Source organism: Cervus canadensis, chromosome 11 (genome assembly GCF_019320065.1).
Source record: "Cervus canadensis isolate Bull #8, Minnesota chromosome 11, ASM1932006v1, whole genome shotgun sequence".
Classification (NCBI taxonomy): domain Eukaryota; kingdom Metazoa; phylum Chordata; class Mammalia; order Artiodactyla; family Cervidae; genus Cervus; species Cervus canadensis.
The window spans coordinates 35,863,482-35,891,414 of NC_057396.1; the positions used below are offsets into that span (position 1 = coordinate 35,863,482).

At 35.0% G+C, this 27,933-nt stretch overlaps 1 protein-coding gene across 5 annotated transcripts in view; it reads left to right on the forward strand.

The window, feature by feature from the left end:
- Positions 1–27,933, forward strand: part of BTBD10 (BTB domain containing 10) — a 70,156-nt gene that overhangs the window by 33,817 nt on the left and 8,406 nt on the right. For all 5 annotated transcript variants that reach the window (XM_043480995.1, XM_043480994.1, XM_043480996.1 and 2 more), the window contains 4 exons: positions 11,160–11,356; positions 13,368–13,653; positions 16,107–16,209; positions 17,688–17,808. In XM_043480995.1, the coding sequence (XP_043336930.1) occupies positions 11,160–11,356; positions 13,368–13,653; positions 16,107–16,209; positions 17,688–17,808 (707 nt within the window). The remainder of the gene's footprint in view (positions 1–11,159; positions 11,357–13,367; positions 13,654–16,106; positions 16,210–17,687; positions 17,809–27,933) is intronic.

The window sequence follows — 27,933 nt, forward strand, 5'->3', positions numbered from 1 at the left end:
TTTAAAGTCAAAAGAAACCTCTGTCACTGTCTGTATGAAAATAGTTTTTGTCAGGAAAGCTGACAGTTACCTTGTTAGTAAAGTGTTAAATGTTTGACCAGTAGGAGTTCCTTTTCTGTCAGAATTCTTAGGATCTAGGTCTTCATTTCACTTCAAAGAAAACATACTCTTAGAGTGGTCATACAACAGTATATAAGGCTCCCTTGCTATTGCTACTGCTTCTGTCTCACCAGAGTTGCTGACGTGTCTGACAGATTTTAAGAAGAGAAAGACTAGTATTAAAACTATTCTTGAGCTGTATTTCTTGTCTTTTGGCAGCAGGGGAGGAGGGGAGAATCCGGGACTTAAGTACGGTATAAAATATTTATGGACAGTATGCATCAAACAACATACTAACCGATGGCCTTTTAGAGCACAGCCCCTTCTTCAGCTGAGAACTGCCCTTTTCAGTGATTAGCCTTTGTTTCTTGGGAAACTGACCATAAATTAAGAACAACAAAAAGCTTATAGAAAAGGCAAATTGAAAAAGAAGGGAAAAAAAAAAAAGGGAGAGAAATTTGCATTAAACCTGTTGAAAATACATTTAAAAGTTTCATTGCATTTTTTATGTCATCACAGTTGCTAACACTTAACATGAGGATCAGCAAACAGCTTTCTGTAAAAGGCTGGATAGTGAATGTTTTTGGCCATGTGGGCTACAGAGTCTGTCAGAATCACTCAGTTTTGCCATTATGGAATGAGAGCAGCTATAAGCAATATGTAAACTAATGGGCATGGTTGTGTTCTAATAAAACTTTATTTATGAAATGAGATAACGGGTTGAATTTGGCTTTGTTTGCAAACTCTTCACCTAACATATTAAAAATGCTTGTAAAAATCATATGCAAATTGATTGCTTATAATATATTAATGTAAGATCATTTAAATGGTTTAGTTAATCTAAAACAATACAGAACATAGTAATAGAAACACCTTTTTTTCCCTCAAAATAATATTGCTTCTTTAATATGGACAGACTAATTAAAAAATGGATGGGAACATCTAATATGAAATTTACAAAGATGCTTATGTTGTTTTTAAGAAAAATGATGCATTTTTAAAAGATTAAATGTTTAAAACACCTCATAAACTGTAAAGCTTCATGTCTATATCTCTACAGACACAAATACATACACATGGAAATATTTGACAAGGAAAAAACAGTTGACATGGGAAATGCTTAGATGCTATATATCCTGAAATTTCAGTTAAATTCAGCAAAGATTAATAAGTTGCACCAGGATATGATGTTGCTGGAAGTATTTAAAGATAATTCCTCAAAACTGGAAAGTGATATCACATAAGGTTGTATTTCCCATGTGTATATTACCTAAGGGGGCCATACATAAGTGAGTACCATTCACGTTGTAGATATTTTAGTTTTGTGTATTTGTTACAATGATTTTGTAGCAGCAGTGCTGGTAATATTTATTTTTGGAAATTTTTCATGTATTATTTCTTTGATAACCCCCCCTCTTTTCTCTGTTCTGTGTGGAACATATATTATTTGAATATTGAGTGCCTTCCTCTAATTTTCTCATCCTTTCACTTTCATTTTTTATTTCTTTTATTACCAGTTTTTTCTTTCAGCCTTCTTCTAACCTTTAAAAATAGCTAAGAACTCTTTTTTATTCTCTTAATTAAAAAATTCCTGTCCTTGTTTTATGGATATATTTTTTAATAGCACTGAGTTTCTTTATTATAGGTTGTTTTTTTTTTTTTTCTGTCTCTACATTGTCTTTTGTCTTTTTGTTTATTAAACTTACTGTGAAAAATTTTTATTTTATGAGAAGTTAAAAAAAATTGTACTGAGTTCCTGGGTACTCTTCATCCAGCTTCCCTCTATGATAACATCTCACTTAAGTGTATCAAACTAGGAAAATGACATTGATATATAATTCTGTAACTGACTATAGACATCAGTTTTTATATGTCCTCTTTTTCTGGTATATATTCTGTGATGTTTTTATCACATACAGATTTGTGTAACTACCACCACAATCAGGATACAGAACTTTTGTATCACCGTGAAGAAACTTTCATGCTGCCCCTTTAGAGTCATACCCTTTCCCCGTCCCTAACTTCTGGCAACTCTGATTTGTTTTCCATCACTGTAATTTTGCTCTTTTGAGAATAATATGTAAATGAAATTGATAGTATGTAAACTTTGGGGTTTGGGTTTTTTCATTCAGCATAATGCCTTTGAGATATCTACCACATTGTTGAACGTGTCAGTAGTTCATTTTTTTTTTTTTAATTTTTGAGTAGTATTCCATTGTATGTATGGGCCACACGTTATCCATTCTGAGAGTGGCATGGGTTTTGTTATAAACTTTGCAATATTGTTGTATTTAAAAATTTCTCTCTATATATTACTTTAGTTTATTACCCCTAACCCCTGTAGGAATCCATCATTTCACTGTACAAAATGATAGAGACCCTAAAATTTTTCTTTGTTAGGAACCTGCCTATCATTGGAAGTTGTACATGTATATATAGAATTTTTAAATAAATTAGGTGGCAAAGTCACATGTGGAAATTCATATGAAATTAATATTCCAAAGTTTGATATAAATAGATACTTCTGAGGGTGACTATTTTAGTAAGATTTAAAAACTTTTGGAGAGATTTACTGCCTGTTGATTTTGATGTTAAGTCAAAGTTGGTATAAGATGAAGTCAGAAGCTCATAAAGTTGTAAATTTTAAAAATGAAACTTTTTCTTTGCAAAAAAATAATGAGGTTTGTATTTAAGATGGGTTTGTTTACATATCTAGAGGTACTGGAAGCGTTCTTTTTTTAAAAAAAAACTTTTATTTTTATGGATGCACTGGGTCTTCGTTGCTGCACGTAGGCCAGCTCTCGTTGTGATGAGGGGGGGTTACTGTCTAGTTGTGGTGCATGGCCTTCTCACTGCCGTGACTTCTCTTGTTGTGGAGCATGGGCTCTCAGCTGGAAGCATTATTTCTTAGTTAATAAAAATTGTGATCTTAGAGGATTCATGATTAAGAATTCTTATTTGAGTTCTATATTAACATTATTGGATAATAAATTTGATCTGTGGGATTTTCAAGTGGTAATCAGTTGGAGATGGTAGTTGTTTTTTAGTCTGATGGTAGGAAAACCTCTGGTTTCATGAGAACATGAACCATTTTTAGAGGGGGATGCAAGAATCTATGTAGTTTAGTGAAAGAAAATTTATAATTTAATAGAAGAAAGGCCTGACTTTTATTACTTGTGTGTAATTGAAATGATTAAGTAGCAGCTTCCTGGAAGAGTAGCCTTAATTGGGCTGTGTTTGGCCAAGAGGCCAGTTTTGGCATATAGTTTGGTAAGTTTTGATGTATGTATGCATTTACGAAACCTCATCACAATCAGGGTAGTGAACAAATCTATCACATGCAAGTTTCCTTGGGGTCCTTTCTAAGCTTTTCCTCCTCCTACTTCCAACTCCCACACTCCATGCCTGGACAACCACCAGTCTGTTTTCTGATACAAGACATTAGTTTGTATTGCCTAGAATTTGATACATATGTACATATTTGGGGAAGGAAGGGTATTTCTCTTCTTTCACTGAGCTTAATAATTTTGTACTTGATCCATTTTAAAACTTGCATCAGTAGTTCATACTTACTGTTCAACAATAGTATGTATGGTATACCACAAATTGTTTATCCAGTCACCTGTTCATAAACATTTAGGTCATTTCAAGTTTTGCTTTTTTAAATGATATTGTTTTTAAAATATAGATTTCGGATTGTTTGCTGTTGCTAGTGTATAGGAATATTGTCTACTTTTGAGTATTGATCTTCTGTGACCATAGTAAACTCACTCTTTAGTTCTAGTAACTTTTTTGTACTAGAGTCTATAATAGATGATTATCTTCTCTGTAGATTGGGGCAGTTTTGCTCCTTTTTATAATCTGGATGCCTTCTATATCTTTTTCTTGCCATATTGCTCTGGTTAGACTCTTCAGTAGGTGGGTGAAGAGAAATGGTACAAGTGGCCATCCTTGTCTTGTTCCTGGTCTTAGGTGGAGAGCATTTGGTCTTTGACCACTGAGTATACTGCTGGTTGTAGGTTTTCCATGGGTATCTTTTATCCAGCTGATGAAATTCCATTGTATTCCTACTTTATTGAGGGTTTTTGTTGTTTGTTTTTTTAAATCAGGAATGGATTTTGGATTTTGTTAAATGTGTTTTCTTTGTATATTGAGATACAAGTTTTTTATTAATGTGTTAATATGGTGAATTGTATTGATTGATGTTTGAATATTTAACCAATCTTGCATTTTTGATACAAAAATCTATAGATCATGATGTATTGACAGTTTTGTATATTGTTGTATTCAAATTCAAAACTAAAATTTTGTTGAACATATTTGCATCTATGTTCTGAGGATTGTAGGTTTGTAGTTTTCTTGTAATATCTGTCTCTGGTTTTGGTATCTGGGTAATGCTGGCCTCATAAAATGAGTTAAGAAATATCTTTTCTTTAGTTTCTAGAGGATTTTGTGTAAGATTTGTATTATTTCTATCTTAAATGCTTGGTAGAATTATCAGTAGAGCCATCTCAGCCTGGAGTTTTCTTAGAAGGAAAGTTCTTAACTACAAATTCAAATTCTTTAATAGACATTGAACTGTTCATTCCATCTATTTCTTCTGGAGTGCAACCCTGTGAACTGTAGCCCACCAGGCTTCTCTGTCCATGGAATTCTCCAGGCAAGAATACTGGGGTGGGTAGCCATTCCCTTCTCCAGGGAATCTTCCTGACTCAGGAATCGAGCACAGGTTTTCTGCATTGCAGACAGATTCTTTCCCCTCTGAGCCACCAGGGAAGCCCAGTTTGGCTATATTTTATCAATTTTATTGACCTTTTCAAAGAACTAGCCTTTGTTTTCATTGATTTTTTTTCCCCCATTTCTTTTTCTATTTTCTATTATTTTGATTTCCACTCTGATCTTTAATAATTTTTTCTACTTTCTTTAGGTTTATTTTGTTCTTTGTCTAGTTTCTTTTTAAAAAATATATTTATTCGACTGCTTTGGGTCTGGGTCTTAGTTGTGGCGTGTCTAGCCTGTGGCTTACAGGCTTAGTAGTTGCCGCATGTTGCATTTCTGATTGTGGCTTTAGGGCCTAGTTGCCCTGCTGCATGTGGGGTCTTAGTTCCCTGACCAGGGATCAGACCTGTGTCCCTGCCCTGCAAGGTGAGTTCTCAACCACTGGGCCACCAGGGAAGTCCCTGTCTAGTTCCTTAAGGTAGAAACCAAGGTAATTTTTCTTAGACCTTTCTTCTTTTCTATCATAGGCATTTAAAGATATAATTTGCTTCCTAACTACTGCTGTAATATCATGCCATTCCACAAATTTTGGTTCATTGGGCTTTTTCACTCCAAAATTTTCTCTTTTCCTTTCTGATTTCTTTTTTGCTCCATGGGTTATTTACAAAGATGTTATCTAACTGCCAATATTTGGGAATTTTCCAGGTATCTTTCTGTTATTGAATTTTAATTCACTTATAATTAGAGAACATATTTTGTATGAATTTTTTGGAAATGTATTAAGACTTGTTTTATTGCCCAGAATATGGTCTGTCTTGATAAATGTTCTATGTGCCTATCGAAAGAATGAGTCTTCTGCTCTTGTTGGATGAAATGTTCTATAAATGTCAGTTAGGTTAAGCCAGTTGATAGTGCTGTTCAAATCTTACTCATCTTTACTGATTTTCTGTCTGCTTGTTCTATTAAATATTTTAAGAGAGATGTTGAAATCTGTGACAATAATTGTGGAGTTCTCCTTGTAATTTTTTGCTTTTTTGCTTCATGTATTTTGAAGCTCTGTTACAAGGCAGAAGAACATTGGGGATTATTAAGTGCTCTTAGGGGCTTCCCTGGTGGCTCAGCTGGTAAAGAATCTGCCTGCAGTGTAGGAGACCCCCTTGAATTTACCCTTTTATTCTTATGAACTGCCTTGGTAATATTCTTTGTATTGAGGTCTACTTTGTCTGATATTAGTATACCACTCTTATTTTCTTTTAACTAGTGTTAGCATAATTTGTCTTTCCTTATCCTTTTATATTGAACCTTTTTGTACCTTTATATTTAAAATGTGCTTCTTGTAGATGGGGCATACTGTTTGTTGGGTCTGGTTTTTATATCCAGTGTGATAATCTCTACCTTTTATGGCTTAGACCATGTACATTTAATGTGATTGTAGATATGGTTAAGGTTAAGTCTGTCATCTTGCTGTTTATTTTCTGTTTGTCCCATTTGTTCCTGTTTCCCTATCCTCCCCTCACCTTTTGCCCTCTTTTGGATTGTGTCATTTTTTATGATTTCATTTTATCCCCTTTGTTGGCTTATTGACTATAATACTTTGTTTCTGTACTTCAGTGGTTGCTTTAAAGCTTTGATATGCATCTTTAGTTTATCACTACTTACCTTCATTATATTAAATAATTCTTGTGTCATATGAGAGCCTTATAATATTGTACTTCTGTTTCTCTCCTCCCAAACTTTGTGCTATTTCCAGTATTCTTAATTCCTTTGTGTAGGCTCAGATGGTAAAGAATCTGCTAGCAATCCCTGGGTTGGGAAGATCCCCTGGAGGAGGGCACAGCAACCCACTCCAGTATTCTTGCCTGGAGAATCCCATGGACAGAGAATCCTGTCTGTCCACGGGCTACCATCCATGGGGTTGCAAAGAGTTGGACATGACTGAACGATTAACACTTCCGTATTTTCACCTGGTGTTATTTTAAAGAAATAATTTTTTAAATTAACCTGGTGTTAATTTAAAGAACCTGATGTTCTTTAAATTTTCTTATAGTGCGGATTTGTTCATGATGAATTCATTCATCTTTTTCTGTGTGTGTGTCTAAAAATGCATTTCCCTTTTACTTTTGAGAGATATTTTTACAGGATATAACAATCGTAGGTTGCCAGCAGTTATCATTTTGGGTTTTATTTTTTATTAAAATGTGTTCGGGATTTGTTGTGCATGTTACATCTGTGGGTTTGTAGTTTTAATTACATTTCAAGACATTTCTTCAAATGTTTTTCTTTTCCTCACCTTTCTTCCTTTATGGACTCCATTTATACCTATATTAGGACTCTTAAAGTTGACCCATAGCCCACTTAGGCTTAATTTATCCTTCTATAATGAATAGTGTATTCATTTGGGTATTTCCTACTGCAGTCTTCAAATTCATGAATCTTCTATAATGTATAATCTTCCATTAATTCCAAATGAATGTATTTTGCATCTCAGATACCATTTTTGTCTCTAGAAGTCTGATTTGTATCTTTTTAACATTCTGTATTTCTATATAAATTTTTGGAGAAATATGGTTATAATGTTTTTGTTTTTAATTTTAAGATGTGTGTCTAATTTTAAATTTTTCTTATTTTAAGATACTTGGGTTGGTTTTAGTTGAGTTTTTTTTCCTGCTTTTTTGCTTGCCTGTTAATTTTTAACTGGATGCCATATATTGTGAATTTACCTTGTTTGGCTGATGGATACTTTTGTACTCCTATAAATTTTCTTGATCTTTGTTTTAGGATTTAATTTACTTACTTGGAAACGATTTGATTCTTTCACATCTTGCTATTAGCATTCGTTGGATGTGACTAGGACAGTACTCAGTTTAGGTTTAATTATTTCCCACTTCGGAGCCAAGACCCTTTAGATTCCTCCTCTAGTGCCCTTTTATGAGGTTTTCCAGCCTCACTGTGGGGAGAGAGGGACAGGCCCTTTTCCTGGCTCTGTACGAGTCCTCAGCAGTGTTTCCTCTAATTCTCTGAGTCAGTTGTTTCTCCAGCTTCATTAATGAGGTTTCCTCATGTGTGCGTTGATTGGTACTAGACTGCAGATTGCTGAGGTTTTCTCTGTGCTGCTCTTTCCTCTCTGGCATACTCTTTCCTTAGAACCCTGCCACCTATTGTCCCCAACCTCTCAGCTCCTCATCCGTAACTGAGTCCATCAGCTTCTGCCTGGGTTTTGCCTCTGTGTTTTACTCGAGAAACTCTTCTCAAGGTAGTAAATTGGGGCAGTGGTTGGCCTTTGTTGTTGTTGTTGTTCAGTTGCTAAGTCGTGTCCAACTCTTTGCCACCCCGTAGAGTGTAGCCCTCCAGACACCTCTGTCCGTGGGATTTCCCAGGCTAGAATACTGGAGTGAGTTGCCATTTCCTTCTCCAGTGGATCTTCCCGACCCAGGGATTGAATCCATGTCTGCTGCACTGGCAGGCAGATTCTTTACCACTGAGCCACCAAGGAAGCCCATGGTTAGCCTTATCTGATTTGTTTTTTCATCTTCCAGGGATTACTCTCTTTTCGAAATGTGCTATGTCTTTGTCATTGTTTCATATATTTTGCTTTTGGGTAGTTTCAGACAGGACGGTAAATTTAGTCCTTGTTTCTCTGTCTTGGCTAGAAGCAGGTGTTGGGGCCGATATACTTTTCATCTCCTTTCCTGTTCTCAGTTCATGTATCCCAAACTCTTAGATGCAACAGGAAGCAGTTATCCTCTATGAACTTGCTTGTCCTCATTTTCGTTTGCACTTGTTAATTATGTTTGCCCTTAGAGTGCTTTCCTGATCTAAAATTATTTAATTAAATAGAGTAGGACATAATTAGTCTTCCATGACATCTGATTTTGAAGGTCTCATTCAGAGTACATTCCATTTGAGAATGAAAAAAAGGAACAGGAATATATTATGACACCTTTTGCATTTGTTTAATGTCTAAACAGTTTAGAAATGAAGCCAGTATTTAAGCAAAATACTTAGCGGTATTTAATCTTTCAGCTATAAAGATGTCTAGTTGAAATCCTTTTTCAATTAATCAGTTGGCTTGGCCCTTACTGAACATGTATCCTTTATTTGCCTTAGTTGTAATTGTGTTTGTATCTTATCTGTTATCCATTAGATTCATATTTAGAAAATGTGTTTAGTAGTACATTTAAAACTTAGAATAATACGAGGGTTTTTTCCAGTATATAATGCTTATTCTATTATTGTGGATTCCTTTCTTTTTCCTACTTTAGGAGATGAGTCAGAAATTCCATTGTTCCTATTGTAAGGTTTTTAACTTAAAAGTAGGATCTTTTGATTTGTTCTATTTAAAGAAAAAAATTATGTTCCAATGATGTGATCCTACTCTGATCTTTTTCACTGGAAGGAAGGTGGGAATAGAGGGTTGTTCTTTTTTTCTTTCTGTAGGTTTATGAGAGACAGATAACTGATAAAAACTGGTTGGTTGCCTTTATTTCCTTAGAAGTCACTCTTAGGGTAGATACAGAGTCAGCCTTATTTATTGTTTTTTTAGTCTGTTATAGTGAGATGATAACGATCTTCATAATGAAAGAAACCACTAAAATAACAGTGTTACAGCTAATAAATCAGAGGAGATGATCCCTGAGCACTGTTGGATTTAAAACTGACTCGATCAAGATTAAATTTTTAAATAATGTGGTTTTGGTGAAGGACAGTAGGGTAACATCATGGAAGAGGCACTGGAATGGATTGAAAGGATTAGGTTACAGTGTTATGAGCATATCTAAAATTCCATGTGACTCTGAGCAAAATCTTGTGATTTTAAATTTAATGTCCTCACCTGTTAAAACTAAATAAAGTAACATTTAGTGGGTGATTCTGTTGTGCCAGGCACATTATTGGTCAGTTTACTGATTATACTTCATTTAATCCTCATATTAAACTTAGAAAGTCAGTAGGATCTACAGTTACAGGTGAGGAAACTAAGGTTCCAAAATGTTAAGTTAGCATTCAACATGTTGAGAAATTAAGTATTAAAAGACAATTTGATTGTAAGTCTTTATTACTCTGAAGCCATGAAGTTCCTTCTATTCCTGTCTTTTTCCTGTTTCTGAAAAGCACTTTAATATTTTTAAATGATGAACTATGTTGTTTGCTAATAAGATGGTAAATTTTCACCTGCCTTAGGTTAGGCTCTTTCATTTCTGTTCCTGTCAGTTTTCCTACTTACAGTGTACTTTGATTATTAAAATCTTAGCTATTTGTTAGTGCCAGGTTTACCAGCGATTTACAGTAATGTCTTCTTGTGAGATCTTAGAGCATTTATTTGTCATTCATTTATTCATTGTATTTGAAATACATTTAATTATTTTATATTTTAAATTTGGGATAACATTTGAATTGTTTACACTGTTTAAATGTAACAATTCATGTATAACTGCTGCACTTAAATCATAAGCATTCTAAGCAAGCTGCTTCTATCCTGTCATGTAACAGCATTGTGCACATAGTACATATAACTTAATAGGTAATTGTGTGAATGAATGCTGTCAACTAGAATATCTTAATCATCTTCAGTTACTCACTTCCCATGGGCAGATTTGTTCTATGTAAGATATTTTAAATTTTTAAATTCTGTTACTTTATTTAGTCAGTGCTATTAGCTTTTTAGAAAAATACTTTTCAGAACTTTTCAAGAGAGTCCAATCAAAATGAATTGATTGGAGTTAGCATGTATTCTTTTTTTTTTTTTTTTAATTATTTTTCGACAATGTTTTATGGCATGTAGAATCTTAGTCTTATGCCCCCTACATTGGACTTGGGGGGAGTCTTAACCACTGGACTACCAGGGAAGTCCCTAGCGTGTATTCTTATTAATTGGCAGCAAGACCAATTACTTTGTCCCATACCTCAGTGTTCCAGTTTAAGAGTTCCAGAAGCTGGTGCTCATCCTCTCCTTTTCCCTTACAAACAGCAAAACCAGGAGAACACTTGAGTTATATTTAAGAGATTTGGATGGTCTCTATTGCTAGTACTACTACTGCTAACTACTACTGCTACCTCTTCTACTGTGATACTAACTCAACAGTCAGTTAACCTTTCTGGGCTTTAGTTTTCTCATCCTTAAAAAAACTGAATTGGAGTATGTGATCTTTAAAGACATAGTGTTCCAGAATTTATAAAACCTGCAAGTTTAAAATAAATTAGGTTTCAGAATTGTTAAGTATAATAGCATTTGACTGTTGCACTTTAGAATATTAGTAGTTTTATATTAATTGGGAGTTTTTATGGAAAGTGTTTGCAATTTCATGTTCTACTTTTATGGTTAATTTTCTTTTCTAATTTATCAGCACTCCCTCACGTGTTGCTAAAGGAGCTGTCGACCACACCAAAATGAGTCTGCATGGTGCTAGTGGGGGACATGAGAGATCAAGAGATAGACGAAGGTCAAGTGACAGATCACGAGATTCATCTCATGAAAGAACAGAATCTCAGCTCACTCCTTGTATTAGAAATGTTACTTCTCCAACACGACAGCACCATGTTGGTATGTAAAATCAACTAAACTTCCCAACAGGTTTTGTTTTTTTTTTTTTTAGTTTGGCTATGCTGCACGACTTGTGGGATCTTAGTTTCCTGACCATGGATCAAACCCGGGCCCTGGCATTGAAAGTGCTGAGACCTAACCACTGGACTGCCAGGAAATTCCCAATGCACTTACCTTTTTAAAGTAGTAATAACAGTGAATTATGCCTAATACTTTACAGTAAAATTAACATCTTACTTCTTTTCAGTTGCTTCTGTTTTAACTTAGCTTGATTCTTGCTGTTAAAAAAAAAATACTTAACTAAATGAAACTTTAAAGTACATTTTTTTTCAGAGTTTGGGACAGTCTTATAAAAGAAATAATTTGAACAGGCTTTACAACTGTAATATGTAGATTATAAATTTTTTTCAAGTAATTTTTATCTTTTGAGATATATAGCAGTGGTTTATTTAAAATAATCTATAGTAAATTATTGATAAGAATCCTTGTTAATCATACTAAAAAAGGAAGTGAAAGAGTAACCATCATGGAGTCATTTAGCTTGACTTTCGACAATATTTTAAATTTAATTAAAATTAAATAAAAAACAGAGGAGGAAAAGGAGGGTGGAAGTGGGTTTTTTTCCCCCTTGACAGCTCAGGTCTTGATTCCTTCCTACTCTTTTTTATAAATGAATGCTGTTCCTCCAGGTAAATACAATGTGAGCTTGCTGATTTTTATTTTTACCTCAGAAGTGGCAAATTAAATATTTTGACTTACTATTTGAGGCAGTTTCTGATTACCTCATATAAATCAAAATCATGTATATTAGGTCTAATTATGTGGAGAGGTTGTCAGTATCTAAGTAGGTCTTTAAAGTCAGATTAATGCTAATAAGCTAAGAACCTACAAAAGTGTAAATAAGAGCTGACAGTTTGTTATATGCAAAGTTTAGTATCTGGGAAGAGAACAGGGGATATGATAAGTTATTTTATTGCTTTAGCAAATTTTACTTTTAGGGTGCTACCAACATTGTAGAAATAGGCACTACAAGGGAGGTGTCAGGGTATCTCTGGAGATACAGCAAGCCTAATTATATAACCAGTAAAGCTGTACAGAGTGTTCTAAGTAGCCTGAGTCATGAAGGAATTTGGCAAAAGCTGATGAAACTGATGAGATGGAGGTACATTTTTAGGTCACCTTTAAAGTTTAGTAATCTAATCTCTGAAGGAAACATCACAAAATCTTAGTTTTAATTTCCCTTTTGTAGACTGTTGGAACAGCTAAAGAAAATTTTCTGAATTTTAACAGTGTTTCTTTATATTAAAATTATAGGTAATAATAATATGATCCTATAAAATTTGTAGCAGTGCTTTTTTCAAAAATGAGAGTGAGAAGAAAGCAGTATATCATCAGCTATTAAACCACTTAATTTGGTAAAACATTAAAAGTCATTTGAAAACATAAATACTTCTTAGTGTCTGTGGTAAAAATATTTTCTTCCTTTGGTACCTTCCTTTTGTGAGATAAATTGCTGGTTTGGGGGTTTCCTTATTAATGTAGTTAAGAGTCCAAAGTTTGTACTTTGTGTTTTCAGAATAGTATTAATACTTTCAGTATTTAGGATGGTTAAAATTGTTATTAATCTTTTACTGACTTTCAATGCTTGCTTATTTGACTTAGAATATTCTACTCCTTTTGTTTCTGTATATTTTTAAGTAGAGCAGTAATATAATTCAATTTAATTTTGATCTTAGTTTGGGTCAGCATTGGTTAGGTATACATCTTTTTTAAAAAGTCTACAAAATTAATTGTTTTAGAAAACAATGTAATGTTTTAGGTTTATTCCTAGAAAATAAATGAACATTTATGATGTTCTGTGAAAATGTTATCTGAAATAAAAAAAGCAGAATTGCTGTGATAAAAAATACTTTTCTAAATCACTATTTTCAAAAGATATATATATATATATATATATCTCGTATTTTTTAAAAGAAAATTTGCATAAATTTGTTTAACATCTTTATTTCAGAACGTGAAAAAGATCACAGTTCCTCTCGTCCAAGCAGTCCTCGTCCTCAGAAAGCCTCTCCAAATGGATCCAGTAGCAGTGCTGGGAACAGCAGCAGAAACAGTAGTCAGTCAAGTTCAGATAGTAGCTGTAAGACGTCTGGGGAAATGGTGTTTGTGTATGAAAATGCAAAAGAAGGAGCTCGGAACGTAAGAACATCAGAACGAGTGACACTTATAGTGGATAACACTAGATTTGTTGTAGACCCATCCATTTTTACTGCACAGCCAAATACAATGTTGGGCAGGTTTGTATTATTATGATTCTTTGTATTATTAATAAAAAGCACTTTTCCATTACATTTTTAAAAAAGTTTTACAGTAATTCTCTAGTGGAATACAGTGTTGCTGTTGAGCTATGGATTTTAAATAACTTGTTCAAGTTAATCCAGCTAGAAATTGTAGAGCCAGATCTTGAGCTTGATTTTATTTTGAATAATGTTTGCTGTACCTAGAAATAGCAAATGCAGTAGTTAAATGAAGACAGGATACTTAAAGATCTGAAAACATAGATTGTATTTGACAAGATGAATTTAACAGTGATAATGTTTCCTTCACTTGGGGCTCCCAAATTCAATCTTCAGATACAGCAGACATCAGCATTTGGTTAGCTGAAAAGTCAGCATGAGTTATCAGTTTGATATATTTACCTTAAAGAAATAATGCTAACAAGTAGTCAGTAGAATGAAGGAGAAATAATGGTCTCTGAATCTGTACTGGTCTGGAGTAATAGATTAATATAACATTTGTAGTTAAGGGAACCCATATTCTAGAATTGGTAGAGAAAATATGGGCTGTAGTTATGGGAACTTCAGAATAGACTTGATTTTTCAAGTCTTTTAATTGGAGTCCAAAGTTTGTGTTTTCAGAATAGTATTAATACTTTCAGTATTTAGGATGGTTAAAATTGTTATTAATCTTTTATTGACTTTCAACTTTTACTGACTTACAAACACCTTTTAATTGGAAAATTAGTGCCTTTTTTCTATTTGTTCTAATATAAAATGAAGGAAACATAAATGAAATGGAAGTTTGCATGAGGTTAAAAAAGAAAACTTGAATTTTTTGCTTGGTTGCATATGAGTAACTATTTGGGGTACCTGTGTATGTGTGTGTGTATGATTTGTAAGTATCTCAGAATCCAGAACAAATGCCAGCATGTGACACTGTTTGCATTTTGGGTAGACAAATATTTCCTTTTAACATTGGCTCTAGACTTTACATCTGTAAGGAAAGAAATACTTGTACTCTATAGGCTTTTACATATTATTAGAAGCATAGGAAAGACTCTTTCTTAAAAAAATCAAAGCATAGTTTATTTATTTCCAAGACATTACAACAAACAGTAAAACTTGAAGGAAAGATTGTTGATGGGAGATTTTTAGGAGGATAACTTGGCACTGATCATATTTTATATTTTTACCTAAACTTAAACAGTTGAAAGGCAGAAGTAGGTATTTGAAATTTTTCTTCAGCTGATAGGCTACATTTTCTTTTAAAAATAAATTCAGAAGATTTTTTTGTGTTTGTGATCCATATTTATCTGAAAAGTATAACTTTCCTTTTTTGTAAAAAGTTCAAGTATTTGAGAAAATTGCATGACATTTGATTCCTGAAAGACTTGCTTCTTTTTTTCCAAATCAGTGAAGGCTTCTTTTCATGTCAGTTGACGAAAGCATGTCGTTGGGGATGAAAATTAATATTCATGGGAACTGTAAAAAGCAGTTGGCATTCTTTTGGAAACTTTGAAATAAGAAAGCTTTGTTCTTTATAGGTTCTATGTTATTAAAAAAAAAGAGGGAACTCTTTAAATTGGGAAATTGTTGAATAGGAAACTTAGATCAGCTATATCGACTTTAGGAATGATGTCATTGAATTTAGAGGTTCAGATTCTTTTAATCACACTTTAAAAATTTGCTTGGAAATTATGCATTCAACTTTTTGTTTTGAAGGGCATATTTAGCAGATTGCCTCTTTTTAAAATATTTACTGTTAAAGGGCCAACAGCATGACTTGAAAAAATAGAAGTTCATCTGCATCTTCTTTTTGTAAAAATTAATATTATGAGCTTGTTACTTATTTAGAATTTTCATTCTCTTCTTCATTCCTCTCTACCCCAGTATTTGATTGCTTATTTTTCAGTTCTAGGATGCCAGTGTAAGAGTTTTGTGCAGGATTTGTTACATTTATAGTTTTGTGAAAAGTAAAATAATCTAATCTGCCTATATTTATTTTACTTTTTTCTAGTTTAGATTATCATACGTGCTACTTAATAGACTAACTTTGCATTGAAGATAGTCGTTTGCCCTTCCTCCCTCTCTCCCTCTTCTCTCTCTTTCATTTTTTTCTTTCTCTGGATAAAATTAATATAAGAATCTCTCCTAGATTGTTTTTTTTTCCACCCCTGTAGAAAAGGGACTGGAAAGTTTTTTACCTTTTGAAGCTTATTAATTTTTGAAGCTTAATTAATTTTCTCATGGGGAATCTTTATTACTGTTTCCTCCTACAAAAAAAAAAAAATTTTATAATCCTTTATTTATCACATTTGCCAGAGTAAATGTCTGATAAATGTTTGTGGGCTAATTTAATGATATAATTTAATGCTAAAATTATAATTCCTTTTTACTTTTGTACATGAAAATAATTTTCTCTTTTGGAGGGATAGCCTATTGATTTATTTCTCAATTACTTGCTACTATAGGATGTTCGGATCTGGCCGAGAACATAACTTTACACGTCCTAATGAGAAGGGAGAGTATGAGGTGGCAGAAGGAATCGGTTCTACTGTATTTCGAGCAATTCTGGTAAGTGCTGTTCCTTGTGTGTGTTGATTGAGTCAGTTGACCCTTTCTCGGTAGGTACTTGGTTTGAAAGCAGAATTGTATTTGGATATCTCTGGAAGTACCCAGTGTATTTTTAAATATCATTTAATTCATTTTCTTTTGGAATGTAAATATAACATGATAAAAATAAGTGAATTTTATAACCTTTGCAAAAATAAGATAGGGGTAATTAATCTCTCAGGTCTGCATAGGCAGCTCTTTCAAGGGTTTAGTGGTAACATTTCTATAGTCAGACTATTCTACTTTCTTCAATTCTATTAAATAAATACAAGAAGTTGATAATTTTTTGCTGTCACAATAAATGTGACTACTGGATTTCTAACATTTTGTTGCATATAACTAGTGGTGGACACTTAGGAACGTTTGAAAGCCATCTCTAAAATGTATTTCCTATCATTTTTGTATTAAAACTTAAATTTTTTAACCTTTTATTTTGAGAAATATTTGAATTAGTACTACAGTCACTACTTGTAATTTTAATCGGTGATAAAATTTGATTCATAGCATGTGACAGTTTATTTTACAGTTGAAAATATGGTTTCTTTAAATAGTTTTGTGGGAAGACGAGAGGGAGGATCCTGAGGTATAAGACAGGAAAAGTAGTTGATCGTGATCAGTACTAACAAGTACTTGGAAAAGTACCAGAAGATCTCTTGCTTGATTCATGTAGCAGCTTCAGAAATGGTGTTACTGTGGCTCTGAACATCAAGAAGCTTGAGGCAGATCTTAATTTTTTGGGAAGTGCTTTCTCAGCTGCCCATACTTCCATTTGTCCCTTAATGGTATTGACCAGTTACTCCATGACTCAGCTGTGGAGTAACTTATCTATAGCTCTGGGCCAGCCCCTAACAGCATTTCAAGTAGATTTTGGAAATAATAGCTATTATTGTTTGTACTTCTGTGGGAAACACCAAAGAACAGTATTTGGAAGAAGAATAATTGTGTGTTCTGTTTCCATATATTTGAATACTTGGAGATGATTTTGAAGTTCTTTACTAAAAACCTTATGTTTTGCCCCATTCTCTAGGTAATAGTTAAGGTAACGTAAAGTATATCATTTAACTTCCTTAAAATTTCTTTCAAAAATATATGGTAGGTATGTAGACAAATAACTTGTAAGGGGGGAATACATGTGAGTTAGCATGGTACAGTAGAGAGAAGAGATGCATAAGTAATGAGGAGACCTGGGTTCTAACTTTATCTCTCTTGTTAAATAATTTCATAACTGGAGGAGTCAATGAATCCATTTGGACATAAATTTTTCTTGTCAGTAAAGCGAAAGAGTGGTTAGGTGAACTGAGGTCCCACCTAACTTTAAAATTCCACAATTCAGAAATCTCAAGAGTATCACAATTTTAAAAAATTCTATCAGCCCAGTCTTAAAAACACATTTTGTCTACCTTGTGCATTCTTTTATGCATTCTTTATTTTTTTTTCAGGATTATTATAAAACAGGAATAATCCGTTGTCCTGATGGCATATCTATTCCTGAATTGAGAGAAGCTTGTGACTATCTTTGTATCTCTTTCGAATATAGTACTATTAAATGTAGAGATCTCAGTAAGTATGATGTTTTATGTGTGAGTGGTTTGTAGAGTTACAATGTATTGGAATGAAATACCTGAAATAGTGCTGTTTACCTAGACTTCAAGTATTTGTTTAATTGAATTCTAAAACACTAATACCGTGAAGATTTATGAAAGTCCACAGAGATCATTGTTTGGTACAATTTTCCAAAACTTTCTTTCAACTTAATAATTTTTTTTGTTTGTAGAGTCTCCCATATTTATGCTTCTATTTGTTCTTCCTCTGTCATTTTTTGCCAGTCTGTATCTCCCACCTTGGTAGCCCTGACTTTGTCCAAGTGTGGTATTTGGCTTCACTCCTCAGATCACATCAACCAAGAATTTATAATTTCTTTTTGTATTTGCCATGCAATATAACATCCTAAGCAACTATGGAAGATACAAATCATTCTCAAAAAGAGTATTTGTCATTAAAGATCTTAGATTGAATACCAAATACCAGCCCTCATTTATACAAAGAATTAAATGGCTTTATTCAGGAACTTCAAATATAGTCTCAGAGCAAGTCTAGAACTTTGGAAATCCTAATTCTTTGATTGATATTTTCCTGTCATATTACCCCCCTGCCCCCATGCCCATCCCTTTTACTGTTATGTTATGCCTAAGAAAAAAGGTGATTATACACAGAAAATTTAAAATGTATATGAAAATTATCAAATGTTGACTTGGTTATTAAGTGGTTGGAAAAGCCCAGAAGAAGAAGATGTCATTGTGGGCTAGTAGGATTAGGGAAGAGTTCAGACGAGACAGGTTGTAAAGAGTGAACAGGAATGATTTAGCAGTAGTAGAGTAGGAAGGTTAGGGGATTACAGACATGAGTGGTATATTTTGGAAATAACCTATATAAGAGACTGTATTGGGACCAGAAGGAGATGAGAATAAATATGGGGGCAAGATTGTGGAAGGTCTTAAAATTAATATTCTTATATTTTATGCTGTATAATGTGGGAAGCCATTGTAAAACTTTGCTACCTGTGCTTGTAGATATATGTTAGTCCCAAGTATATGGTTATGTTTACTTCATTACCTAAATGTAACACTAGCTTAGCAAAGTGGAGCCATATTTTTCTGAAACATTGCTGTATTAGAAATTACGAATGGGAAACTTGTAGGGCATCTATTATATATTTAAATATAGCTATCCTTCATGCTTAATTATAGTCTAATTCTTAAAAATGAGTGGTCCTGATTAGGTCTGTCCTTAAGTACCAGTTTTTCTTTGTTTTTATTTGTTTGACCAATATTCTTTTAAAGTCTCCATAAAAATATCAGTAGGTGAGACAAAGATTAGGTGGTCCACCTCTGAGTCCATTTCTATATAAATGATATTTAAAAGTTTAAAACCAATTAGTTGGACAGCTGAAGCATACAGCTGTAAACTTGAACAAATTTGCTGTCTTTTCACATCTTAAAAAATGTTTTTAGTTGAAATCATGAGCATTATTCTAATTTATAAATTCTTGACTTCATAAAACCTTCTATAAAGGTTTTGTGCTTTTTAATTCATGGGAACATTTTAATTTAATTGCATATGACTAAATGTTGAATTTTGGTGACTGTCAGATTAAAAAGACACTAGAATTCCTTAAAGATAAATGGATTTTAGTTCTGTAATACTTTGGACATTATTTACCTTGTCATCACTATTAAATATCATTTATTTGTTACAAAATTAGCAATTCTCATAGGCTTTATTAAAAGAAAACTGTATAGAATCTGAAGAGATAGAAATGGTCTTGTAAAATATGAAAGTGTACTGTAGGTGTAGACTTGAGTCCAAAAATGATTTTTTTCCTGCAAATATGTGCTTTTACTGAATATTGTAATGGTACTTTACACTAAAATGTCTGTTTATCTCTTACTTAAAATTATAAAAGTACTCAGTGTATTGAATGTATTGAATACAGCATCCTGGATTTCTTGGGCAGGTTACTTAAAACCTTATTTCTTAGTTGTCTCATCTTTAAAATGGGAGACTAATATTACTTACCTCACAGAGTTGTTGTGAAGATTAAATGGATAGTGCTTGACACATAAGAGCTTTCCAGGTGGTTCAGTGGTAAAAAAAAAATTAGCCTGCCATTGCAGAAGGAGGAGATGCGGGTTCAATCCTTGAGTCAGGAAGATGATCTGGAGGAGGAAATGGCAACCCACTCTAGTATTCTTGCCTGGAAAATCCTATGGACAGAGGAGCCTGGTGGGCTACAGTCCATGGGATTGCAGAGTCAGACAGGACTATTTCCACATGAAAATATATTGTGAATAACTATATTAGAAGATATCCTTTAGTTACAACTTGTTCAGTGGTTTACATAGTTATTGCTCATTTTCTACATTTTTATTGAATGCTCATTTTATACCAAATACTAGGTATGTAAAAGGCAGTAAGAAAAGACAAGATCCCTTCTCTTGTGATGCTTGCAATGTAGTGGAAAAAGCAGATAAGTAAATTATATTGTGTTAGAGGAAGAATGGGGTACTAGATGAGCTTGTATGAGCTGTAGCTAACTCAGGTGTCGGGGCTTGAGAAAGCTTTCTGGAGGAGAGGGAAGAGGAAGTGTGTTTCAGGCAGAAGGAATGCTATGTTTGGAGGCAACTAGGCTTTAATTTCTTCTTTGTCCTCATCTTCCCAGGCAAGCACTGTAATCCAGAGGAGGTTTTGAGAACCAGGGCTGACCTCTGGAATGAAGGCCTGGGGCTAAGAGAAATGAAAATACAGTGTCCCAGGTTAAATTGGTATTTGTTCAGTCTCTTAAGGTGTGTCCTACTCTGTGACCCCATGGACTGCAACACACCAGGCTTCCCTGTTCTCCACTATCTCCTGGATTTTACTCAAATTCTTGTCGATTTTGTTGGTGATGCCATCCAACTATCTCATTCTCTGTCACCCCCTTCTATTCCTGCCCTCAGTCCTTCTTAGCCTCAGGGAATTTCCCAGTGAGCTGTCTCATCACATCAGGTGGCCAAAGTATTGGAGCTTCACCATAAGCCCTTCCAGTGAATATTCAGGGTTGATCTCCTTTAGGATTGACTGGTTTGATCTCCTTGCTGTCCAAGGGACTCTCAAGAGTCTTCTCCAGCACAATTCCAAAGCATTGATTCTCGGCGCTCAGCCTTCTTTATGATCAACTGTCACATCCAAACACAACTACTGGAAAACCTTAGCTTTGACTATTCGGATATTTGTTGGCACAGTGATGTCTCTGCTTTTTAATACCCTGTCTAGGTTTGTCATAACTTTCCTTCCAAGGAGCAAGCATCTTTTAATTTCATGGCTGCAGTCACTATCCACAGTGATTTTTGGAGCCCCCAAAAATATAATCTGTCACTGTTTCCACTTTTTCCCCACCTATTTGCCATAAAGTGATGGGACTGGATGCTATGATCTTAGCGTTTTGAAAGTAGTGTGGAAAATGAAATTTAAAATTTGCAAAAGGACAAGTTCAGAAGGCCTAGGAAGAAAGGCACCATCCTTGTGGGAGACAGTGGGATTACAAATGAAGATCAAAAACTGAAGTTACGTTTAATTTATTTTAAGAAGGGATATTAAGAGGCAGAGACTACTTTTAGAGTCACAGAAATAGAGACACTGAAACAACAGACACGTGTATGTTTTCTCTCTGTCTTGCCCTCTTTTTCAGTTTATAGCATTAAACCAATTGAATTTGAGGACGCGGACTATACCTTTTCACTCTGTGTCTGTAGTGTCAGGCACATAGTAAGGACTCAATAAGCATTTGTTGAGTAATAAACAAGAGTTGATGAATAAACTCTTTTATTCCCTCATGCATTTTTAAGACACTTTTCTACTTATTGTCTTCTCTAGTATCATTAGTCTTTCCCTCTTCATCGAGTAATCCTCAGGCTCAAACATACTCCAGTCTGACCTGTGTCTGTTGTAGGCATTCAAAAATACATGATTTGAAAATTTTTGAGCTTTTCACTGATTCTTTGAAGTTATTTTTTTGTAAGAATTAGCAGAACTCTATTAGCCTTTACCCCGCTTCATTTTGCGCTCAAAGGCCAAACTTGCCTGTTACTCCAAATATCTCTTGACTTCCTACTTTTGCGTTCCAGTTCTCTAAGATGAAAAGGACATCTTGTTTTGGTGTTAGTTCTAAAAGGTCTTGTAGGTCTGCATAGAACTCTTTAACTTCAGCTTCTTTGGCATCAGTGGCTGGGGCATAGACTTGGATTACTGTGACATTGAATGGTTTGCCTTGGAAATGAACCGAGATCATTCTGTTATTTTTGAGATTGCACCCAAGTGCTGCATTTCAGACTCTTTTGTACTGTATCTTGCTCTTTGGAAGAAAAACCATGACAAACCTAGACAGCATATTAAAAGCAGAGACATTACTTTGCCAACAAAGGTCCCTATTGTCAAAGCTATGGTTTTTCCAGTAGTCATGTACAGATGTGAGAGCTGAGCCATAAAGAAGGCTGAGTGCCGAAAAATTGATGCTTTTGAACTGTGGTATTGAAGATTCTTGAGAGTCCCTTGGGCTGCAAGGAGATCAATCAATCATAAAGGAAATCAACCCTGAATATTCATTGGAAGGACTGATAATGAAGCTGAAGCTCCAATACTTTGCCCACCTGATGGGAAGAACCAACTCATTGGAAAATACACTACTTCTGGAAAAGATTGAGGGCAGGAGTAGGGGGCAAAAGAGGATGAGATGGTTGGATGGCATCGCCAGCTCAGTAGACATGAATTTGAGCAAGCTCAGGGCGATGGTGAAGGACAGGGAGGCCTGGCGTGTTGCAGTCCATGGGGTTGCGAAGAGACACTACTGAATGACTGAACAATGACAACAAGAATTAACACGTTCATTATACTGCCTCCTATTCCAACTACTGTGTCTTTCCATTTATTCAGTTTTCTTTTGTCTTTCTGCAATGGTCTATGTTTACTCTTTGATAATTTGTATTTTTGTTACTGTTGTGTGTAGAATATGTTCAGATTTTCTAACTGCTAGCATAAAAGAAAATTATTGAATTTTCTATATTTGTGTTTAGCCACCTAACTGAACGCTGCTGAATTCTAGTAGTTTTTCAGTTGTTTCTTACATGTTCTTGGTAGATAATTGACCCTTTTGTAAGTAAAACTTTTTATATCTTTTTGTCTTGCTGAATTGATTATAATATTTTGAACAATGTTAAATTTAGTGGTAAATCTGGTATCTGTCTTTAAAGGCATTTCCTTTAGGTTTCACTGTTTTGTTTTGTTTTTTCCTTGATTCTTTCTTCAATACTCTGGCTCTTTGACATCCTTACTTTAGATCTTCTGCTATTTTTTTTTCTTACCTGCTTCCTGATCATTTATACGTTGAGTGTGTTCCTTGCCAACAGTTTTGTCTTCAGCTACCAGTCCATCCTAAAGGAGATAAGTCCTGGGTGTTCATTGGAAGGACTGATGCTGAAGCTGAAACTCCAATACTTTGGCCACCTCATGCGAAGAGTTGACTTGTTGCAAAAGACCCTGATGCTGGGAGGGGTTGGGGGCAGGAGGAGAAGGGGACGACAGAGGATGAGATAGCTGGATGGCATCACCGACTCAATTGGCATGAGTTTGGGTAAACTCCGGGAGTTTGTGATGGGCAGGGAGGCCTGGCGTGCTGCGATTCATGGGGTCGCAAAGAGTTGGACACGACTGAGTGACTGAACTGAACTGAACTGAACCTTCGCTCTTACAGAATCTATACACTTAATCTAAGTAATGCTATTCATCACTGGGACTTCAAATATTGCCTATACACCATAGGTTTCCAGCTCTTTATCTCTAATTCCTAATTACAAGCTTTATGTTTCTAGTGTACTATTTAACTTGTATAACTTTTTTCTCTTCTTAATCAGGCTTTCAGTGAATTCCATGCATATACTACATGTAGTGATGAACAAGAAAGACTTTTTCCCTGTATTTATGGAGTTTACAGTCTAGTGGGGAAGACGGGCATTCAAGAAGTAATGAAAAGCTGTGAAAATAGAGCGAAGAAATGAGATACTATGACAGATGTATGGTAAATGGGCTATGAAAGATCATTATCTGAATCAGTGACATAAAAGCTGAGACCTAAGGGAATGGAAAAGAGAGTGAGAAGGTCTCCAGGCAGCAGAAATGGTATTTGCAGAGGCTTTCAGGTTTGAAGGAATATGACATGCTTAAGGTCCTGGAAGAAGGGACCTATGGCTAGATTGGAAGAGATAGTAGTGTTTGAGTGATGAGACATAAGGCCAGAGGATAGGGAGAAAACAAAATTGGTTAAGTGTTGTATTAACTGTTCATCCTGTACCAAGTCCTATGCTAAATTTGGGGGATGCAGCAGGAACAAACCAGGCAAATCTTCCTGTTCTAATGGAACTTTCTCTCTCGCGGGGGAGACAGACAACAGACGAGGTAAGCAATAACGTGAACAAACAACATATACGTTAGGTAGTGATATGTGCTGAGGAGGGAGAAGAAAGGTGAACGAATAAAGTGTAGTTTGAGAGGCCTTCATTGCAGAGGAAAATTGAAGTAAATTTCAAGCAGAGGTTAACAATGAGAGCAAGTGTTGAAGCCGTTTGCCTGGTAAGTTCGAGAGTAGCAAAAACACAAAGGAGTTGGAGTAGAGTGAGTGAGGGTGTCAGTAGTGGGAGATGAGGTGGTTTAATGCCTTTATCTTTTGACTTTACTCTGAGTGAGATAGGAACCATCAGAGGGTTTTAACAGAGAAGTGATATGATCTGTAAGGATGCCATGTTTTACCATTTCATGAGCACACTGTTCACACAGAATTCACTTTAGAGTCATGCAGTGGTGTATTCCTGATCTGATGTATATTTTAAAAGAATCACTCTTGGCTGTTGGGTTGGAGATGGACTGCAGGGGGAACTAAGGTAGACACAAAGAGGTAATTAGGAAACTGTTATCATAATTTAGGTAAGAGATGATGATGGCTTAGATTAAGGTGGAAGCAATGTGAAATGATCAAATTCTGAATATACTGGATGGTAGAGTTGTAAGGATTTACTTGTTGAGACTGAAAAGAGAGAATAGTACTTAAACTATCTAGAAGTGTGGAGTCAACCATTGATTGAAATGGGGGAAGACTTCATGGGGGGCAAACACTTAAAAGCTTGACTTTGGATGTAAGTTTGAAATATCTGTTAGACATTCAAGTGGAAATGCTGAGCAGGGCATTGGGTATACATGTCTAAAGAGAGAAATGTGGACTAGATATTTATATGTGGGAGTCATCAGAATTTAAAGTATTTTTCTTTAAATACTATCGATAGTATTTAAAGAAAAAAAATTTTGAGTACTGTAGACACTGATCTTCTTCACATAACCTCCTTTTTCACATAACAGGCTTAAGGACCAGGTTGAGGATTAGGGACTTTTATTCTGAGATAGCACAAGCCATGAAAGGTTTAAACTAGAGACGTCTATTTGTGTTTTTTTGGCTGCTGTGGAGAAAATGAAGGCAAAAGCAGCTGGTGAGTTTTACAGTGGGACAACTGAAAGGCTGGGTTCAGTGAGGATTGTCAGAGTACCTACATGTGACCTCTTCATGTGGGTTGGGCTTCTTCAAGCCTGGAGACTGGATCAGAGAGGAAACATCTGAAGAACAAGCATTCCCAAGACCAAGGCAGAACCACAAGTCATGTGCCCATCACCTCTGCTGTGCTCCCCTGGTTACAGGCAAGTCAGTCTAACCAGCCTAAATTGAAGGGGAGAGGCATTGGACTTCTACTGGGAGGAAATATCAAAGTCACATTGCAGAGAAGTATGTGGCATGAGAGACTTTTTGGCTGTCTTTGGAAAATAGCATCTTTCAGAGAAAGAAATAGCGCAGTTCAAGATGTATTTAAGAGGTGGACTTAATAGGGCTTGAGGAATGGTTAAGAGATGGAGGAATCAAATATTCATTCATTTATTTTATAAATAGTTGAGACTGTAATATGACTAACACTGTTCTGAGATGGTTCTGAGAACTTGAGTGCATAGTGATGTCATTTACTCATTTGGAAAACTGCACAGCGAGAGACTGAAATGATAAAGTTCAATTTGGAGTATATTGAGTTTGAGATGCCTGTGAAAGGGCATCCTAGTGGAGATTTCAGGAGGCAGTTGAATATAATGCATCTGGAATATAGCAGGCAGAAATTAGTAGAATAAATTTTAGGATTGTCAGCTTAAGGTGAGAGAAAATAACCTAGAATTTCCCTGCGAAATAACAATATTTAATGGCCAGCTAAATATTTAGGAAATATTTAACCTAAATATTTAGATAATTTCCTAAAGGAAATTAGTCCTGAATATTCATTGGAAGGACTGATGCTGAAGCTCCAGTACATTGGCCACCTGATGTGAAGAACTGACTCATTGGAAAAGACTCTGTTGCTGGCAAAGATGGAAGGCAAGAGGAGAAAGGGATGACAGAGGAGGAGATGGTTGGATGGCATCACCGACTCAATGGACATGAGTTTGAGCAAGGTCCGGGAGTTGGTGATGGACAGGGAAGCCTGGCGTGCTGCAGTCCATGGGGTCACAAAGAGTTGGACGTGACTGAGCAACTGAACTGAATGGCCAGCTAGAGGAGAAAAAATTGAAAAAGGTGACTGAAGAACAGCAGCCAGAAAGAAGAAAGAAAACCAGGGATAATGATACCAAATCTTAGTGATGAGAGTGCTTATTAGAGAAATGCAAATCAAACTATAATGACCTCACGCTGGTCAGAATGGCCATCTTTAAAGTCTATAAATAATAAATGCTGGAGAGGCTATGGAGAAAAGAGGACCCTCTTAACACTGTTGGTGGGAATGTAAATTGGTGTAGTCAGTATGGAGAGCAGTATGGAGGTTCCTCAAAAAACTGAAAGTAGAGTTGCCATATGATCCAGCAGTCCCACTCCAGGGCATATTTCCAGAGAAAACTGTAATTTGAAAAGATACAGGCACCCCATGTTCATAGCAGCACTGTTTATGATAGCCAAGACATGGGAACAACCTAAATGTCTATCAGTAGACAAACAGATAAAGAAGATATGGTTTGTGTGTTCTTGTGGGTATATAAACACATAATGGAATATTATTTAGCCATAAAAAGAATGAAATAATGCCATTTACAGCAACATGGATGAACCTACAGATTATCATTCTAAGTGAACTAAGTAAGATAAAGACAAATACCATATGATGTCACTTATTTGTAGAATCTAAAGTAGGACACGAACATACCTATGAAACAGAAGCAGACTCAAGACGTAGAGAACAGACTTGTGGTTGTCACTGGAGAGGGGGATAGGGAAGGAAGGATTGGGAATTTGGGATTAGTAGATGCAAACTAATATACACACACACACATACACAGGATAGATAGATAAAGAACTACTGTATAGCACAGGCAACTGTATTCAATATTTTGTGACATAATGGAAAAGAATATGAAAAACATTATATGTATAACTGAATCAGTTTGCTGTATAGCAGAAATTAACATTGTAAATCAGTAAAAAATTTTTTACTTCAGTAAAATTTTTTTAAAAGATGTTCATTTTCTTTAACAATCCAGAGGTCATTTGGAGACTATATAAGAGAATGTATTTATTAAGAGTTTACCTATAAAGGGAATTAAAAAAAAATCATAATGGAAGTATGCAGCCTAGAGAGAGACATGGCTAAATAATAATAACATAGTTAATTATTTAGTCATTTATTATATTAATAGTTACTAAGTAACATTTCGTAGAGAGGAAAAAAGCTCTAATTTGGGAGACTATAGATTTGAGTTTTAGTGTCTTCTCTCACTCTCCTGGTAGTTTCTGAGTGATAGATCCTTAGATAAGAAATCAGACATGGCCAATGAAATAGGAATAAAATAAAAATGAATAGGTTGGTGCAGGTGAGTTTGTGACTGTGTATTTGGAAAGTTAAAGTTGTTATGTCAGAAGGGTCAGGTGAAGTGTATCTTTCATTCCTCTCAGTTCTAGGGTCACATAAGCTATGTGATTCCTGTATGCTCAGTCGTGTCTGACTCTCTGCGACCCCATGAACTGTAGCCCACCAGACTCCTCTGTTCATGGGATTTTCCAGGCAAGAATACTGGAGTGGG